The 20,248-nt window shown below is 40.5% G+C and overlaps 1 protein-coding gene across 2 annotated transcripts in view; it reads right to left on the bottom strand.

Moving 5' to 3' along the window:
- The window catches only part of ksr2 (kinase suppressor of ras 2), an 85,890-nt gene that overhangs the window by 19,362 nt on the left and 46,280 nt on the right, over nt 1-20,248 (bottom strand). The window contains exons 6-11 of one of the 2 annotated variants that reach the window (XM_070904452.1): nt 17,518-17,690; nt 5,167-5,236; nt 3,778-3,861; nt 3,359-3,444; nt 2,121-2,141; nt 1,729-1,838 (exon numbers count right to left, since the gene is read on the bottom strand). In XM_070904452.1, coding sequence (XP_070760553.1) covers nt 1,729-1,838; nt 2,121-2,141; nt 3,359-3,444; nt 3,778-3,861; nt 5,167-5,236; nt 17,518-17,690 — 544 coding nt within the window. The remainder of the gene's footprint in view (nt 1-1,728; nt 1,839-2,120; nt 2,142-3,358; nt 3,445-3,777; nt 3,862-5,166; nt 5,237-17,517; nt 17,691-20,248) is intronic. The other variant, XM_070904453.1, reaches the window with a different exon arrangement.

The raw sequence follows: 20,248 nt of genomic DNA, 5'->3' as shown, positions 1-20,248 counted from the left end.
AGAGAAATGTTAACAGAAGCTGTACTTCAACTTCAATACTGGTGATTTTGCAAGTTTTAGTCTGTTAATCACAAAACGCTTGCACTCTACTTTATTGTTGGCCTCTTTCTGAATCATATCACAAGTATCTCGATTGATTTTCTACCTTCCAGGCAGCATTTGGTTTTCATCAATTTCAGTACAATATGAAAATCAACTTGCAGAGACTTGAAACTTGCCCGACAGAGGTGATCCATCACAATGAGAAATAGGCTGCCTTTACTTTTTTGACAAAGTTATGTTGTCATTGTGCAGCGCTGCAATTGTGAACAGGAGGCTTTTTCAAAACTGCTCTCAGTGGTGCATTCAAGGATGCTCCAACATCCAAATAAATAAGGTTAGCTGGAAACTGAATCTGGAAAACTACTTTACCTGCACACTCTCATCATATTTGTGCAGATTTCACTCAAGCAGCTGACTTTGAGTGTTCCAGCTGTTCACTTAAACCGCTCTAATCTCACCATGACCTCTGTTAATTTATCATTTTTTTGTTGTAACTTCTGTAAGACGTCTCTTTGTTACCAAACTCAATTTCCAGATACACTAACTATCAAGACATTCAATTTCAATTCAAGTAATGGCTTAATACAATCATTTCATAATGGAGTCTAATCAACCAAAGTCTATTTGTGTACCATTTTTTTTTTTCAGTAACGACTCAAAAATAATCACTTATTTAGTGAGACAATAAGTCTCTCCTGATCGTACAGACTCTGCCGAAAAAGCACTTTATTAATTACACAGTCTGAAAGTTTCGCCCCAAAAGACAAACAGTTTGTTGTGGAAAAAAAATGACAAATGTTCTTCTGTTCAGCAGCCAACTCTTATATCTCAGATGTCAGAGCATCCTTGAATGCACAGTTTCAAAATTAACCTAGTTCTTAACTGCAACGTGATGATAATGTAGCTGAAGAATATAGAGACAGCACACTTTCAATTTGATGGATTATCTTCTTCAAGCACATCTGTGTAAGATCATTTTTGTAGTCTACTGAAATGAATGGAAGCCAATGGCTGCCTCGAAGGTTGGAAATCAATCTGAAGATTTAGGGTATGGTTTGAAAAATGGTCTGAAATGATGTAAAGTATATGCAATTTGTAATGATGAGATTTGGTCCTTTACAATTTCGTCTTATCTGCTCAATTAAAATCATGGGATTTGGACTTCAACTGGAAATCATTATCAGCCATAGGAAGTGAAAAATCATTTGACAAATTACAGCAGAAAGTTAGAGAAACCAGTTGTATAAACATATTAAACATATTTGTGGCTGTTCTCATCTCTTTGGTGTCCTTAAATTTACTAGGTGGGGTCACATCAGAGATCATGAAAGCTTTAAAATTGTCCTGCTCTAAAAAACCGGACTGCAGGTGCACTGTTGAAGTCTGAGGAATCTAATAGGGAAGACTAACAGGACTTTGGACAGTGCCAATCCAGCAGTGTAAGGCTAGGTCAGATTTCCATCATAGTGTTACCACCATGGGAATCTTGCTGCCTGGAAAAAAATTCAGTGTATGAAAACAAATCCATCTGCGTAAACATTAATACTGCTGAAGATATTTTCGTACAGTTTCATGATCCCCCGGGAAAGACACGATGACTCATAACCATTTTCCAGCCCCCCAAAAAATGGAAAGAATGTCAGGTTATACACAGATTGTAATACATGGTTTATTTCTTACACTTACCTTGTTGATTTTGTTGGTTTTGGGGAGCGTCTGACTGATGTGCAGGTCTGTGTACCTGAGCGGGTTGTTGATGTCACATGGCACTGATTCGGTCCGTACCAGACGAGCTACTACAGGAAAAAAAGCACAGGGGAACAATGAAGCTCTGTGGGAGACTGAAATTAAACAATACTCGCCTAATAACTTCAGGAAAATGAGGAGAAACTCTTTATCAGGCCCTGCTTCTAACGTGAGAAATGAAAAAACTGCCCTTTCTTGAACACCATCCGTTTGTTATCGCATGCAGACAGTTTGTTAAGAAAAAGAGTTTCCTTAAGCAAGCTATGTCATTAAGAAACTGTCACTTTCTCTTAATAAAGCAGGGTAGAGGAAGTCTAATTAGTGTTCTTTACCTTGAGTTGTTCCTTGGTGGTCTTATTTGAGGGAGAAAGGGAGGGGGGAAAGGCAGAGAAAGGACAAAAGAATCTCAATTCTGATAGCAGATAATAGGAATTTTTTCAGTGCTGTCTGTGTCAGTACAAACAGTGCATGACGCAGTCACATTTGTCAAACCTAAGTGGCTTAATTAATCAGTAGATAACCTTCTATCTGCCTAAACCAGCAGTGGCTCTTTAACTTTCTTAAATGGGGACTCAACTGAAAAAAAATGTCTCTTCAGTATCTCGAAGGACACATTCAAAAATATATGAATAATCACGATCGGCCCAGCTCTGTTAAATGTGCTCCAAAGCCTCCACTAACACACATCACATATTATTCTGTATTCAACACACATGACATTGTGGTTTAACAAGCAGCCAGTCTACATTTTAGAGATATTTACTGATCATCAGCAGCTGCTTTAGCCATGGTGACAGCACACAACACATGGTCCACATACTGTCGCTGAGCGTGTCTAGCTAGCAGCTAAGACACAACATGTAAATCAGTAAACTCTGGAATTACGGCGAGGCTTGTTTCGCGTCACCTTCAGCGCCTGCACGAAGCTGACACGTCTCAAGGTGCATTCAGACAGAACACGAGGCACATTTTGGAGGCAGCTTGATTGCACAAAGTCGATGGAAAGACGCACGTGGGCATGATCGGACACATATTTGCCCAGGATATGTTGGGCAAGCCGAAAATGACTGAGGCCTTTATGAATCTTCTTCATAAACAGAGATGAGAGGGAAAAGGAGAGAGACTGGATGGAAATGACATGAAGAGCTGGAGTTCTTGGTGAGTTCTGTCAGAAGCTGAACACACAATCGGTGTCTACGTTTCTAGCAAGCTTACAGCTAACATCTATTGGCTGTTTGAGGAAAATCAACACACTTCGCACAAACAGTCCAGCAGTCAAATTTGTGTGAATGACACACGGTGAAAATTCACTTTCCTCTCTGTCTGAACACACCTTCAGATCTACTGAACACACACACACACACACACACACACACACATTAGCCATTCAACCCCACATCAAACTTCCGGTGAGACTGAAACAAGCTGACTCCCAAAATGTTGTGGTATGTGTATTAGTAGCTGTAATGTAATTACAACACTGGAAATGACAACATATTACCCTTACACAAAGGAAACATCTAATATGACACCCGGCTCATGAAAACTGAAATGTTACATAAACAAATACCTTTGAGGGATTCTCGTCCGCCTCGCTGTATGATCAGTAAATGGCAAGGTGGGGCTTCTTTGGTGCATTTGTTGTGGCACTTCAGCCTGAGTGCATACAAAACGGCAGGACATTTGTTTAGTGTTTGTCTCGTTGTTGTTGTTATTGCTTTAGTTTTATTTACACAGCGGTGAAACCTATGCCAAGTGTGAGCATCAACATGCATGTAGAAAAACAGACAAGAGATTAAATTAGCTAATTCATTCAGGTGAGACAAAGACAAAAAAGTTCCTAAACATGTGTCACCTAGAAAAACAATCAGAAGAAATACAAACAAAAGACAAGCAAGATGACACACTCATTTCATGAAATAAGGATAGTGATATCAGTGAATATGTATCACTACTTACATTAAGACAAAAAACAGTCTTGATACCTACTTGCAGTTTTTACATTTCAGTCCAAACAACATTCCCTTTCCACATACTATGCATGTCTGGGACATCCAATACTTTGTGGAAAACCTGCAGGCAAAAGATAAGGAGAGAGAGAGAGAGAGTGAGATAAGGACATTTAAAAACGTCAGGACTTCACTTTCAGCTTGTTGCACATCTATATGACATGTAAGAGCTGTGGATTACCGTGAGGAGAACACTGCTTCTGACCTTTTGCCTTTCATAACGTTCTCTCATTCTGACAGACGGCTTTTGCCAAGGAAAGGCCTCACACTGCCTGCGTAACCTTTCCACGAGGATAATAGATGCCTGAAGAAGCTACTCCTGTAAAAGTGTTTACCCTCCTAATCTCCCTTACCTACTGATTTCATTTCATTTCATTTTCATCTTTCAGTAACTTCTGTGCAAATGAGCATCTTACGCAGTCGCTCTACAGCGCCGGACAGAGGCCATAGGGTTTACATCAATACAACAATCAGTCCGAGTGATGGGAGCTCAGAGGCCCAAGCCACTCTTAAAGGGTCCAACATACTCACTTCTCAAACAAACAAATCCACAATGTGTTCCGCAATAGCAACCAATTCCCTGCACAGACTGATTGAGCGGTTTGAGCACGTATGCAACTATTGGCTGTATTTACTGATGCGACGCCTGGGTGCCAGCAGTGCCGCTGGCTGGCTAATGGCAGGTGACTAATGTAGTTTGACAGAATCCAAATTTCTTTATTAGGCCCCTCCTTCGCCTCAATTGAGAGGCACGACTCAATCCAACCCCTGACGGATTTTTTAGTGGACTCTGCTGTCAAATATGAACGATGATGTGACATTAAGGGCAGATTCTGCATAAAGAAATGTTCTTTCAGCACAATGGAGGCCCTAAAGCCAAATCGGTGCATTGTGTACCAGCAACACGAATGCGCTCATCTTAACAGGCCAACTATGCGATCAAGGGCACGCGTTGGAAATATGCAAATTGGCACATCAAGGAGATTGTTGGATGGAATAACGGCATTTCTCTTAAAACCAGCCTTAATCTTCAAATAACGGCTCTATAAATTACATTTGCGCTCAGTTTGGCTGCCTATGATGAGGCTTAGAGCTTCTCTTACCACCTCGCTGACTTTCAGCAGGCAAAACACCCACGTTCTGGAGGTTGCTGAGATCCCACAACTAATACGGTGTTGTTTTACTTTTTAGATCACTAGCATTTGAAGTCAAGCAGGGTGAGAGAGAAAGACAGACAAAGAGAGAAAGAGAATTGAGATGAGTTATGCAATAGGCCCTTTTTACAGTAATTGGACTGGCATTTTCTCACAGATGTATGAGTGTATGCAAACTCACACACACTCACCCACATGCTTTCCTTTAGGCCTACCTGTGTTTTATTGAGTTTCCCAGATCTCTTCGGGGAATCTGTGGGGACCAGCGAGGCACTGAGAGAGTATCTGGAGAGGAAGACACAGGAGAGACAGGAGGTTGTTATATTCTTCCTTTTTTTTGTTAAATGGTAATACTGACAGCATGTCTTTCAGAAGTGACTAAATGTCTTACATTAAACATTCATTTAGCACATATGGCATTTCGGGGAATGGGTTGATTTTGTAGCAACAAACTGACATTTTGGTGTCAGACTTAATCAGCTGTTTGCATATCATGCACACAGTTAGTCATGACTCACTGACAACTCATCACAGTAAACGAGATGTTGTCCTAATTGTCTCGATAGATAGATAGATAGATGTTGCAAGACGAAAAACATGCAAAATAGTCAGTCAATGTTTTGCAGATAAACACAACAAAGGTATGTGTACGTCCCTTATAAAGACAACCTAGTTTCCAGAGCATTTACATATACATACAATGAAAGACTTTCTCGTGCACTCTCTAGGGCCTATGGGCTGAAAACAGAATCAAAATGTCAAGGTCCTGTCTGAACCACCTGTTTGAATTGTTTGCATGTTTGGATGCAGATATCTCGCATGATAAGGCTACTTTTGTGCTACCTGTATTCCATTGTGAGGCACTCTCGCTTCAAAAGGTTTTCACAACAAAAACCATTCGCTTGGTCCATTAGTGGACTCAGCAATGACTGAGCAACCCGATGCATTTATGCGCCACCTCTTAATACCAGAATGGCGGCCTACACAGCGTTGCCTGTGAAGGCGGCTCTATGTGGTGGATATGTACGATGAGATGATAGCACTGGCTGCCAATATGCTGAAATGCTGAAAATGCTGACAAAGTCATAGGTGATACGGGAAAGTGCACAAAACTAAGAACAAAAATTATCTTAGTGTATTATTTCAATTTCTGTAGAAAGCCCACATATTACTGCCCTATTTAGGTTATTTTCTCTTCAAATTTGGACAATTTAGAAATGAATGAATACAGTCAACCCAAACAAAACATGGTATCAATATTATTTTCACCATATTTTCACAACACCAACCAACATTTCTTAAAAGAGCGCTCCACTGGTTTAGCATTGCACAACTAAAACATTGTCATAATCACGCTGGACAGTTACATAAGGATTAAAATTGATACAGCAGAACCAGAGATATCATCTTTTTCATTCCATGCATTGTTCCTTGTCAAAACCTCCACATTACCCACAATGCAACTTGACGACTGGCTGTTCAGTGCGAGATTTCGGTGTGTTATGCTGGTCGTGGCTAATGTAGCCTTGAGCTGCAAGCCTCAAGCAGAGATGAAGAGCAGGCTACAGAGGTCTGGTGAGCCCACTTATCCACTCCCCAAGTGTATTTCATTGCCCCAACAATTTATCAATTACAATAACAATTTATTTTGGGGCAATTTCTCAGACTTGGCGCAGCTCCCTCTGGAGCCAGAAAATGTTTTATACACATTTTTTCCACAGGTACTCCCCAAGACCTGTAAACATAGACTTAATGTAAATTGTCGCACTTGTTTGTGTATGTCTCATTGAAGGATAAACAGGTTTTATGAAAACAGAAGTATGCACACGCTCTGTGCTATTCATAAGCACGCACACAAATATACACTGTCTCATCTCTCATCTTGGCTGTCACTGCCAATTTAGATTGGGTGTGTTTTTAAAAAAAACAGCTTAGTCAATACATTTGCAGCTTTGAATTGAGAAGATGAAAGGATAGATAGATAGAATCAAATATGTAATAATTGAGTCATTTTCCGAGGACCTTTAGGCACAGTTATTCATGAGTATTGTTACTTTTAAGATGGAAATGAATGCCAGGAAAAAGGGGAGTAGAGGGGATTTTTGTGTGCGGGTGGGTGGAGGAGTTATTGGGGAATAAATTGGGGAATGGTGAGGATAAAGAGCGAAACACAAGCAACGATGTCCTTTCCTCAATGTCTCAAACTCCTAATGCCTTGAAAATGGAACTGTGGGCACTGAGATTGATTTCCATATGAGAGGAAAGAAGAGGTTCACTTCAATTAGGCAGAGAGGAGAAAGAGATCTGAGCTGGTTTCAGCTGGAAATCCCACAATATTACCCAAAAAAATGAATTGTCTATGAAGTTGAGAATATTCACTGGCTCTTCATTATGTGTTTTTATTTGAAAGGAAACAGAGACACTTAGATTGTTTAGATGGCAGTGTTCTTCCTAGAACCCTCTTGAAAACGTGTGGATTGGAGTCTTCAGATGAAAACTGTTTTCTCTCCTGGTTGAGAGTACTGGTTGACTTTGACCTCATTGGGTGGAGCTAAAGTACCACAAGATTGCAAACTGGCAGATCTGAAGTCCAAAGAAGGAGCTCCATTCATAATCTTAAGTTGGCAATGATGATGGTTCTTTTTTTCTAAGTTTATGATTGAGAGATTTCCTGCAGTTGTTTGTAAATGGTAAATACACACACCGATGGCCACTGGGCTGCCATGCAAGGTGCTGGCCTCCATCGGGAGCAAGGGTTCGGTGTCTTGCCCAAGGACACTTAGACATGGGGCTGGGAGAGCCGGGAATAGAACCTGGAGGACGATCAGATCGCTTTAATTGCATTGCATTAGATTGTACAGTTGTACCTAATAAAGAGGCCAGTGAGTATACGTTGTTCATTAAAGATTTTTTCTTTAGGGGGGAAAAAGCCTAGATCACACAACCTTCTAATTGTGTTTACGTACTCTGTCATTTGTATTTCATAATTTGCATTTACTTTCTCTCCGTCTTTTTAACAATGATTGATGTTACATTGAATGACTGCATCGGCAGCAGTTAAGAGAAATTTTTCGTCTGGTGAGAGGCTCAATCATCCTATTAATTGATTAAGAGGCTGCAAGTCAATGACTGTGCTAATCTCATGACCCTGGTGCCGTATAGCATTTCCTGGTTCCTGAAACACCCTTCCTCCCTTCTCCTCCTCCTCCTCCAGTCTCTCCAGAGGCTTGGTGTCTTCTCTCCGCACTCCGATGCATCGCTCAATTACACTCAATCACCCTGATAACTCAATACAGAGGGGAAACTGACATCATCTGCTTCTTGTCGGCCTTGTTGGCGACTGGCAGATGATTGGACTTGTCAGCAGCGTGGTCAGGGCAATCTATCATTGTATGTGTGTGTTGTTGACGTCGCTATCTGTCTCCCATAACAATCTCTGATAATCCTACCATCCCTCAAAGAACGGGGGAGGGTAGATTTATGTCAGCAAGCATTCACAAGAACAAACTCACATGCTCACACACATGCCAGTCGTGTAAAAAAGCATACGCTTGAGAAATGACAGGCTGCTTTGGACTTTCCCTGTGAAGACTGTCCTTTGGAGGTTAAGTCAGAGGTCAGGCCAGAGCTTCTTTATAAGAGTGAAATTTTGATTGAACTATTCATCTGTTTTGGGTGTATTTCAGTGGAATTATGTGGAATTGCCTTCCTAACAAGAGGGATTCACAGCGAAACACTGCACACATGTAACGCAGCACAATTGTATCAGCCTCAATATTTACTGTTTGCTCTCTTTACACCATGTGAGAGCTGAATTAAACTACTGCTAATGCAAACAGAAGGGCCTAGCGCTGCCTGACAGGAAACGCAATGCGTCTGTCTCAGTTGTTGCATATACAAAACAAGACAACTGTCATTTAAGCATTCTTTTCTTCAGTAAATCATTAATCACTAATTTTTGCATGGGAGTTATGAAACAGGGAACAGCAGCCACGGTGAGCTGTTAGATGAAGAGCTGCAGGCGATATTTCCAACTTTGCTTCACTGTGTCTTGCTGTTGTATAGAGAACTATTCACGGCGTGCTCAGCATGAAATCAGATCACGGTTGCAATTATATTGACTTCTTTATTAAAACGTTGTGAGTTTGCTTAGTTGCACTGTAAATACATACATCAGCTAGTCTTCTGTTGGTATTTCTGACACAGTAGCTGCTCAAGGAGTGTTTGCTGTGGTATTAAACCTCACTTGCTGTTACCAAGGTAACCACAGGTGTTGCCAAATCAACCAGGACTGAAATCTTAAGGATTACAACTTTAACATCTTGGGATCATGTTGGACTGGTGTATTTTGTAGATCCATAAATAAGTCTTATCAAATCAAAATAATCTCATTTCCTAACCATCAAACACCTCCACATCGACACCAGCAAGTTCAAACACATGACCTTAAGAAAAACAGTGTCATCCTCTGCCAGTTTTATTCAACAGCAACATGAAAAGAAAACATATAACTACTATATTTCCAAGTTGTCATGATATCTCATTAGGCGTGAGGATAAAATATATGCTGAATGGAAGTTATAAAGATTTGTACACACGCAACACACTTCCAATGAGACAACAGAAATGTGGAAAGCAGTGAAAGTGTAAAGGTCAATAAAGGCATATGTACGTGCACATGCTTACACACAGGTCGTGTATAAACATCCAGTCGCATAAACAAGTAAACAAACTTTAGGACATGCCAAAACAGCATACCAAGACGAACAGATGAATAGCTTCTACATGCGTGTGTGTGTGTGTGTGTGTGTGTGTGTGTGTGTGACAGATGAGCATGCAGCAGCTGAGAAACCCCAAGGCGCCAGACAACAGTGTCCTCCTCCATCTTCTCTGATTGGTCTCTGCCTAATTAAACCGAGGCCTTCCTTCCCCCTCCTCCATTGGTCGTTCACATGACACACAGCAGGCCATGGGGTTGAGTATGCTCTGTGTGTGTGTGTGTGTTAAAGAGAAAAATGTAACTACACTGAAAGATGAAGGAATATATGTTTCTGTCTGTGTGTGGGTTAAACAGAGGGGGCCGGGTGTGTATATGTGTGCAGAGATAAAGAGACTACTTGAGTCTAGGAGCCTATTTACAGCCAAATATAGTTTATTTGACGTTAGACTGAGATGACTCTCCAAGTGATTGACTGAGCGCTAAACACTGCTATTCCCCATGGAGGAGAGATTTTTACTGCGGGTAAAAGCGAAGTGGAGCGTGTGACAGTTAAAACAACACAAGATACATACAACACACACACACACAAAAAAAAAAAAACTCACACAAATTGTAATTATTCTCATTGTCGGCACTGTCACCAAGTCATCTCACCCACACCTACTCTTGTCATTATCAAAATCATCAAGGTCCTCCAGCTAAATGGGAAGAGTGTAGCACTTTGGCAGTTTGGATAAAAGCTTCAATCAACGGTTGAATGCAATCAACGGCATAACTGGCACGGTGTCATCAAGAAATAATCAATAGTTTAAGGTGGGAATACCAAACAAATTCAGCACAAAACAACACTAGAGTGCAACATGCACATGAGAAGCCTGTTTAACTGGATAAGAGTCTGACATTATGGTATATAGAGTGTACTGTGCAGAGCAGCAGAAGAAGCGAACAGGCCTGTAAAAAATGTGTGTGGGTGTTTGCTGCACAATGTGCTGCATTATAGCACATGAGTGTCACATGAGCGATATGTTACAGGCTGTCGCTCACCGTATTCTCATTGTTTCTCATCCATGTGTTTTAATGAGACTTTCCACAAGGTGAAAGAACACAACTGAGCAAGTTTTTGTTTGGAGTGGCAGTAAGAAACAAACTAAGAGAGGGGTGGAAAAAGACGAGAGGGGATTTTTTTTTTTCCTCTCCTAGTGTGAGAAAAAAGAAAAAAAACTCCTCAGATGAACAAAGATGAGACAAAGCCAGGTTGCTCAGTTGCTATAGCAACAGCTACACGCCGATCAGCCTTTTTGCAGAATATTGTGCTGTCATCTTTGACGAGCAAGCGTGCACATACGCGTTTACAAATAATCCACATACACACACGAAATCACTGCGATAAACTGACAATAGCAATCACAGCGCTAGAAAAATAGCAATTAACTTGGATGAAACAAGTATCTCCGCATGGGCTTATACATAGTGGGAGTCTTTTAAGACTGGCAGTTTAAAGTGTGCCAGTGAGACAGAGGGAGGAGGGATGGGAGAACAGATGATGCCTGGAGGCCCTTATGGCTCGGTAGTGACTTCCTCAGTTGGAGAACTCAAATGGCTCGAAGCGCGTAGACGAGTACACTGACCGAGCGGGTTTTGGTGGTGAGGCCAATCTGACGCTACGGAAGGCTTTCAGGTGACGTAACGCACCCGCTGGCAGCCGTATCAGAGGTCCATAGCTCTTGGACAACACTGACGACGAGCAGCTAATTATTTTAGTAAACATACACATTTGCTGTCTCATTAGAACTGGGCTCCGTCTTGACAGCATTCTTATGCCCTCTGTGTGTTGTTCTATCGCGTATCAGAATCCCAAAAGTGCACTGGAAGGATGCTTGACAGATGGGTAGCTCAAACATGCACGCAGCATTCAATGTATCATGACCAAACAGTGCTATCTTCTACGGCACACAGGCTGTTGAAGTATGGGAATAAACACATCTGATTTAGCTTTAGTGGCAACTTGAATGTTGTTAACATCTGCTGCTTTGTTACACTACCCTGCAGGCTAGTTGGCTGTTAAACCAATTTGTTTAGATTAGCTGAGGTGTGAAGTTACAGCTCAAACTTCTTCAGAGACTAAAGACTAATTACTAGTTCTTGGTAGCCGAGTTTGTAAAATTCACAGTGAAATCAGTGGGATCCTTTGTACAAAAACAGCATTTCAATGTAGATGCAGTAGCAGCACAGTGCTCCCAAAGACGCCGCTGACCTGTGACTCTGTTTCTAACACCTACCCTACTTTCCTAGGAACCAACATAGTAACTATTGACCAATCCACCTCTTTATCGACTGGTGTTTATGACCTCCTCTGCAGGGTTTCATTAGCTGGACTGAGACGAGCGCTTGATGCGAGAGCTATGCAACAGAAAGTGAGTCAATTAAGTCCCACCTGTAAAACCTGCAAAACAGTTTCTCTTAAAATAAATCTTCACCCCTCCTTTAAGATGAACCTGTTTACGTTTACAGAGAAAAAATACATTACATTATGGAAATAATGTACCTTTTCATGGACAATTTAAGAGCTGTGGTTTCATTTTTTGGGTCCAAAGTACAGGTCAAGAGTTGACTTTGTTGCCTTTTTGTCATTGGTTCATACCGCCCAATTACAAGTAAACAAGAGATTATAAGTATGTGGTGTAGTGCATGCTCATACCTACAAAACTATGAAACGATGACGTACACCTTTACTGAAATACTGAATCAATGCCAACCTCAACTATTCTTCTCAGGTAGCTGTTTTTCCTCACCCTGTTTTAAATTTAGCCGTTATTTGTGGCCATTACTTGTTTGCCTATTCTCAAAGGGGACCGCCATTACGGTGCCACACTTGGTTGCTAGGAGATCTGTGACGCAACTGCAAAGCGTCTATGCGAGGTTAGGGTGAGTGGGTGACGTCATTAAAACACGTAGAAACAGCGCAAAGCGTTTGAAGAACATTTAAGCCATTTATATCCACAAGCACACACTCACAGACTCCCACATTCTCCCTCTCTCTCTCTCTCTCTGCATATCACGCACAAACACACACACACACACACACTCAAACACACACATCAGTTTTGCAGCAGGTGTGTGTGTCGGTCGAGTCCCTGGGCTGGGACTGGACCTCCAAGTGGACACAAGCCATCATCACAAGTTGAGGCGTCTGTCCGCTCCAACTGCGTGAGCTCAAACAGCCTGAGGCGCTAGAAGTGAGCTGTCCCTGGAAAATGTCCCCCTGTGGCCTTCATAACTTTTCACATGGGCAAACACTGACTTATCAACACCTGGGGCGAGAGCGAAAACACTGAAACCTGAATATTTATTATTCAGGTTGACCATGAGAGTAAACAAAAAAAAAATCAATAGGACGCCCCTTGCTTGCTAAAAAGTGAAATCATTTTGTTATACCAGTGCAACAGCCCACCTGTCTCCATGTATTGGCATGGCCACTCTCTCAATGTTCATTGTCTGCACACTTTTGTCACTCATGTATGTGCATCAGAAGCTTTAACTAATATGTTGTTGTCGTCAAGGAGCTTTCTATTGTCTATTAGTTATTTATTATTTAGTCCCTTCTTTAATTAGTTTGCCATTATTGATGTTTTTTTGTGTGTTTGGCAAGTTAGTGTTTTCCAACTCCAGTAGGATAACTCTATAACTGATCAATATTCCCTTTGATGTTTATGAGAAGTACTTGTGTTGTGTGGATTGTTTGTGTGTGCGTTTTCACTCTGGGCCTTGAAAATGGTCAAATTTACTTTAAAAAGATAAGGCTGGCTATATTTTATATATTTCTTATTGTCAACAAATCCCATGAGAAGACCAAAATCAATAATGAAGTGATTTACTAACTATTGTCTTTGTAGCCGAAGCCTGATATACCTTTTTCCTCTTTGTCATAACCTGTGACTGTCCACCCAAGAAAAACAGGATCATCAGTCATTTCAGCAAATGCCCAAAGACGACATATGTTTACATTCAAGTGACAAAGCCCTCCAGCAGCCATAGTAATTATGACCAACCAATCGGGAGCAAAGGAGGAAGTAGTGTGACATTATTATAGAGCAACAAAGTCCGCAGACGTAGGAGGCCAGAAAAGTATTAAGAGATGGACTAATACATTATCATTTTGGTCTTTCCATGGGGTTTGTTCACAATAAGGAAAGTCCTTTCAAATAGATTAAACATCAGCACACAATATCATCTATCTGCAGATTTAATTCAAAACTATCTGCATCTTTCCGAAAACCCTAGTGTGAATCTTTTATGCAATCTAACCGTATCATAACCAGACTATCAACAGTATCTCTAGGTGGGAAGCCAAACAAAGTCATAGGAAGGCTCTGACGTTTCAGCTTAGACCGGGCACTGACTCATCCCGAGCAGACAGCGTTTGGTCACCTCAGCCAGTCTTGTGGGTCCTCCGTGTGTTTTGATTCAGACGACTAGAGAGATGAGTGATAATGCTTTTGGCTGGAGGGCCCTGACGTATGAGATGGCAGTGATAACATAATCCCAAACATAGACCCGGGACGGATGTTTAGCCTGGCTTACAGGGCTCACACAAGCGTTCACAGACAAACACACACGTATGCCATTCCTAAAATAAGAACTGGAGACCCCCGGGGCAACTGAGGAGCTCCACAGAAAAAGAAAACATTTTGTTTTTTAGTTATTTACAAGCACAATGAGCATTGATCAGATGTTTTACTCTTCTATTTTTGTATTATGAAGCACTATTTTTTCAATACCTTATATAGACTATATGACATCATATTTCCTTTTTAATTCTACCAAACAATTTCAACATCTGGATAACAACATTAAATATAGTACTAATAATTAAGCAAATTAAAAACATAAATAAAAAGAAATCTTTGTGAATGAAAGAGTGGAGGTACAACATATCTGCAAAAAAGGTAAAACTTTCAGCTTTAAGGGATCGAAAAATTACAAGTTAAATGTTGAAGCTATAACAATAAAAACAGTAATTACTTCACCTTTTTTTTAACTAAACAGAGAAAAGACAGGGAGAACAGCACACACAAGAACACTAAATAATTCAGATAAGCTGATACTCAAACAGACACCACTTGCATGTTGCCCCCAGCATTTACAGTTGAGGACTCCTTCAACCAGCTGCTGTTAAAACAACAGTGCAGGAAGACAATATTCAAAAAAATGCAGATCAGTTGATACTCAAACCACTTGTATGTTGCCCTCAGTATTTACAACTATAATCGACACCAGAACAAACAAAGTCTATCGCAACCTGCATTTGGGAAAACTGTAAAGCATGGCAGGGGGAGCAGCTCATATTAAGGTGAGAAGTCAGAGGTGATATTTCTGAGCGAGCGTGTCCAGTGACTCCTCCCAGAAAGCCTGAAGGAGCACATGAAGCGGTAGGACTCCTTCAACCTTCAGAGCTGTCCACAGCGGACGGCTTATCTTGGATTTCAGGTATACAGGCAGGTTTCCAAACCAAGCTGCGACACCCACCGTGTCTAATAATGCGTTCTAGTACAGCAGGATAAAAAAAGCCATGTGTACTTCCTCCAACTCCTAAAAACTCTCTGCCTACGTAAGAAGAACTATCTCTGCTGTAGCCTGGAGCAGACGCTGTTAACTTGGACGCTGCAGCTCAGTGGGTTGTCAGTATGCTCTCCCACACACGTACAGGTGGAGACACGAGAGAGATGGCTTCATTGTGAATGACTGCAGGCCTGTGATCATTATTTACAGATTTGTGATCAAATATCATATCTCTGTGCATTCAATATTAAGATTTAGATACTTGTTTTTCTTTCTTTATCTGGGGCTAGAAGGGCAATGAACTGCCATTATTAAATTGCAATCCCACAAAAATACGTAAATCCCTGTTTTCAATACTAATACTTCAGGTGTCAATTTGGGTGTTTACCCAATGTGAACATGCAAGCATATTTTACCACAGTGTGCAAGAGTCCACCACTTGTTCATTAGATTTATTCTACCTACTTAATTGTTCTTTCGTGTCAGCAGGTATTGGCCATGTTTCACGCTGTCTGGAGGTGAAGACAAATGTATGTGGAACAGTTCAGCTGACTAGTCATGTGAGTTAAATGTTTGCTATGTCAGAACTTATTTGGCAAAGGCGTTTCCATATCCCATTTAGCACATCAACTCTTTTCAGACAAAAGCAAAAACCACCTCAAGCGAGTGTTTAAATCAAATTTGATCAATACTTCAAAATGTGCATAAAAATACCTTTACGGAAACACGACTATTCAAGCCATAGGGAGTTTGGGTGGATGATGCAGTGTTGACTGGGGTTTGCATCCCGAGTCCCACGTATGAGGTTAGGTTTTGGCAACAGAGCACTTGTGTAAGCAACAAATTTAGTTTGCGGTAAATGTTAATAATGTAAACATGTCACTTGCTGTGCTTTTAAGCCACTGCAGACGTTTTATACTTTTCCATAACCAAGTGCTGTGAGTTGGGTAAACATAACCATTTTATTAATGCTTTAGTTGCTATAAGGGGATGTTTCATTGCAACAGTGGATATTTTGGCAAAATAAATAAAATTATATTAAAAAACATATGAAATAAGGTGTCAGTGAACATTTTATCAAAAATTTTCAACTTGGCAAACACATTTATTTCCCCACCATGTTCATAATAAAAAAAAAAATGAATCCAAGCAGAATCATGTTTCTTCTGCTGCGAATATGCGTATAAACATTATGTCTAGAAGACAAGGTCGAGTTAGCAGGTAAACACACTGACAATACCCATGAGCCTGGTCCCTTCATATTTCCTGTAGTTAATAAGGAGCTGACCACCTATGTATGTATATCTATGTACATTTGGATATATGTTTGCCTTTCTGTTTGCTTATATGCCCTATATGATACAGAGATTCTGGAGTAACTCAGGGAGAAAGTGCTCATGTCCAAACATTACAAATGTGTAATTGTACTTCTTACCACACATGCACACATTAGCAAGTGTGACTAAATTCACACGGGCACAATGTCTGTATTTTGTCATTCAAATACATCTTTATTTGTGTGTCCTCTCATGCATATGGTGTGTGATTATTCCATGTCATGCCTCAACCAACACATATGCACTGCTGTGCTCTCACATGCCTGTTAGTCAAGGTCTACAACTATTCACAACACTAAGTAGCGACCATTCATCACTCCCTTCCTTGACACAACCACCATTACTCCCCATCTCCTCCTCAGTCTAATGGCTTCCGCAGTATGCCCATAATGCATCAGCCAATAAGGCTGCCAATGTGCAGCCACACACCACCTCCGGTCATTATGGCACGGCCTGATTGTTGATTTGTTGCATTTTCAACAGAGCTGTACTAAAGTATATATTTAACAAAAAGAATTATGGTGGTAAGAATGATTATGGGCGTGAGTGAGTGAGAGGGGTCGGTTTGGTAAAGTGTCAAGGTAGAACTAGAAAGTGGAAGTCAAGGTGAGACTTCTGTTGCAAAGCTAATTTTATGGTAGGAAAAATACTAAGATGCATTCCACAGGTTCAAACTGTTTTGTCTTTTCAGAGATAATAAAGACGATAAAGAATAATTTTGGGATAAAAATCAACCCTAGTTCAGTTTTAAAGTGCACTAGACTTTTTGACTTAACCTAGCAGAGAGCAGAATGGCATCCCAGAAATGAGACATTGCCTGAGAACCAAATAAGCAGATGTCACAAAAAGGGATTAGAAAATGAAAGAGATATATTAAAGGATAAAAAAAAAAAATCTAATTTCATAAAAGCTGGAGTGTGAGCTGATTAAAAAAAGAAGCCTTCACTTACTTGCAGAGGGTGTTTCAGCATGGACAGGAGGTGTGGAAGGGATGAAGGAGGGGAAGAAGAAGGATCGCAGAGATCGTTCGGTGTGGAGGGGCGAGCGCTGCGTGGGCAGATTCTCACAGCTGCCCACACTGCTGTGGATCTTAAGGTTCAAGGGCTTGGTCTTCTTCTTGGCTCTGAGGAAAACAAGACGAGAAAAATTATGAAGCTGACAGATTAGGAGGGTGCACGTGACAAACTGGTTTAATCAAACTCCAGAGCTTTTTTTTTTGAGAAAATTTACTCTAAACCAGGGGTATTCAACTAAAATTCAAAGAGGTCCAGTTACAGAAGATGTCCTCAAGCAAAGGTCGGGAACATCATAATGTCTAACTTGCGCTGTGATTTAGTGGGATATATATTGAAGTAGCCTTTAGCAGTTGTATCAACGTCTGCCTGTAATCAACAACTGACTGTCAAATCAAATAAAGAACAATTCAAAAACATTTTGACTATTTATTGTCACTTAACATTGAACTATACAGATATATAATTCTGTAGATATGTATAATGTTCTTCTCTCATTAAGTAAAAGAAGGGCTGCATTTAAAAATACAAGAGAGAAAATAAATAAAATAGCTTTTGAAAAATTGTGCATCTTAAAATAAAGTGCTTAATTTTAGAAAAACAAAATAAAGTGTAGCAGCAGCTTGAGTTTCCCTTTTTCTTTGTTAACTGTTTCACATCTTAACAGTCTCAACCAATTTCACAATAAATAATGTGTCTTCTCTCCCTGTATCGTTAACTCGTCTTATCATCGGTCACTCGCCTCTCACCTCTCTCATCTGTCTGCATTCAGAGTCGCAATGTTTAGCGCCTAGAATGCACAGATTTGATTGGCTGAGTAGCGTCACGTGGGCTGGCGTAACTCGTTTGCAATTGGTCTGGTCCAGCGATGTAAAGACTAGAAAAGCTGCGCCGGTTAAAATAGAAGCGCCCCGTCAAAATTTAAAATCCCTTAATAATTTACTGATTATAGGTCCGGGTCCGTATAGGACGGCGTCTGGGTCCGGACTCGGGCCGCGGTCCGCCTGTTAGTGACCCATGCTCTAAACTAACTACAGAATACTTAAACACTGTATGAAAAGTTGTTTCAAGTGATGTCCAGCTATACTTTCATTTGTTTTTAAAGGACAAATTCATGGGAAAATAAAACATAACACTGTCCTGGCCAGTTTGTTGGTAGAGAACAGTACTTTTTTTAGCCATGTTAGTGGCATTGTTGGTTGGTCAGTCAGCGGTTGGATGAATTGTCATGACATGGCGTGGACATTTATGGTCCCCTGAGGATGAATCCCAATGCCCCAATGGTGATCCCCTGACTTTTCCTCCAGCACCACCATGAGGTTGACATTTCGGGGCTTTGACTGAAATATCTCAATAACTATCTGATGGATTGGCAGATGTCATTAAATTAAGATGGTGAACATAAACATCTGCTGCTTACATTCAGCATGTTTAGCTCAAAGCACCACTGGTCTAAGTGCAGCCTCACAGAACTGCTAACATGGCTGTAGTCTTGTTTAGAGGACGTCCTTAGATGCTCAAAGAAATCTGGACAACAGACAGGAAATGTGACTAAACATTTCTGGGGCATTTGAAAGGACACTGTCAAACCCCCTTCTTTTAAAAAAAAAAACTTTTTTTGTAAGTCCTCGTCAGCTTTGGTGAATTGCTAGAATTGTCACCAAAACAATAAAGTATTTCTACTATTTCTACCATCTTTTTATAATTTAAAACATCAGCTTTAACCATCCAGGTTTAGATTCAGTCAGAAAGGTGCAAAGGCTTCAGTCACAGTCACACAGGAGAGATAGCAATTTCTCCACCCACAATACTCCATAAACACAGACCATAACGCAATGCAGCTGCAAGACAAAATGCAACATTTTGAGTAAGTATTATGACTCGGGATTTATATGGAAAACTCTCTGCTCATACCAGTGACTATCATTATTATTCTCTCCACCTACACATACTGTATACCCCACAGCTGAATGCAACAAGTTCACACCAGCTCTTGGGGAGGTATGAAAGTCACTCTGGTGAACAAAGCAGCGCGAGAGAAAGCAAGAAAGGTGCACCAAGAAAAGTCAATTACAATAACATAACTGCAAATAACTCTTGGAAAGCACTGAACACGTTTTTTTTTTTAGATTACCCCACAGAAGATTTCTTTCTTTATTTTGTATAAAGATCTTGGATTTAAGTGTTTGTTCTGCAGAAATCTCTAACATGGTCATCTTACCAAACTGCCCAATAAACATACTACTTGTAAAGTCAAATGCACAAGCTCTGATTAACTTGTAACTTGGCACTCTGGACAGACTACCTACAAAACCACTACAATATAAAACATTTTGCACAAACAAGGAAACAAACTGTAGGTGTGATAGCACCCTAAGCTGCAGTAAGCATGGTGTACTGTAACAACATAATTATGGGATTAAGTGATCATGATACAGTGTGTAAGGTTGAGTGTAATGTTCATAAGCTGACTACAAAGCTACTGGTAACAAGCCAGACGGAAACAAACTGCTGACAGGATGAGAAAGGTGTGCAGGGTAGAGGGACAGAAGATTATAACACAAAGAAAAAGAAAGCAGTTAATTTCACGCATCATTTCCTACATTGTTATGTATTAGCAAGCTTTTCTTCTAGGGGTTAATGATGGATTTAATGTTTGTAATTCAGG

This window comes from Enoplosus armatus, chromosome 4 (genome assembly GCF_043641665.1).
Source record: "Enoplosus armatus isolate fEnoArm2 chromosome 4, fEnoArm2.hap1, whole genome shotgun sequence".
NCBI classification, from domain to species: Eukaryota; Metazoa; Chordata; class Actinopteri; order Centrarchiformes; family Enoplosidae; genus Enoplosus; species Enoplosus armatus.
Note: the sequence above shows the minus strand (reverse complement) of the source record. Positions and strands in the feature narration are given on the sequence as shown.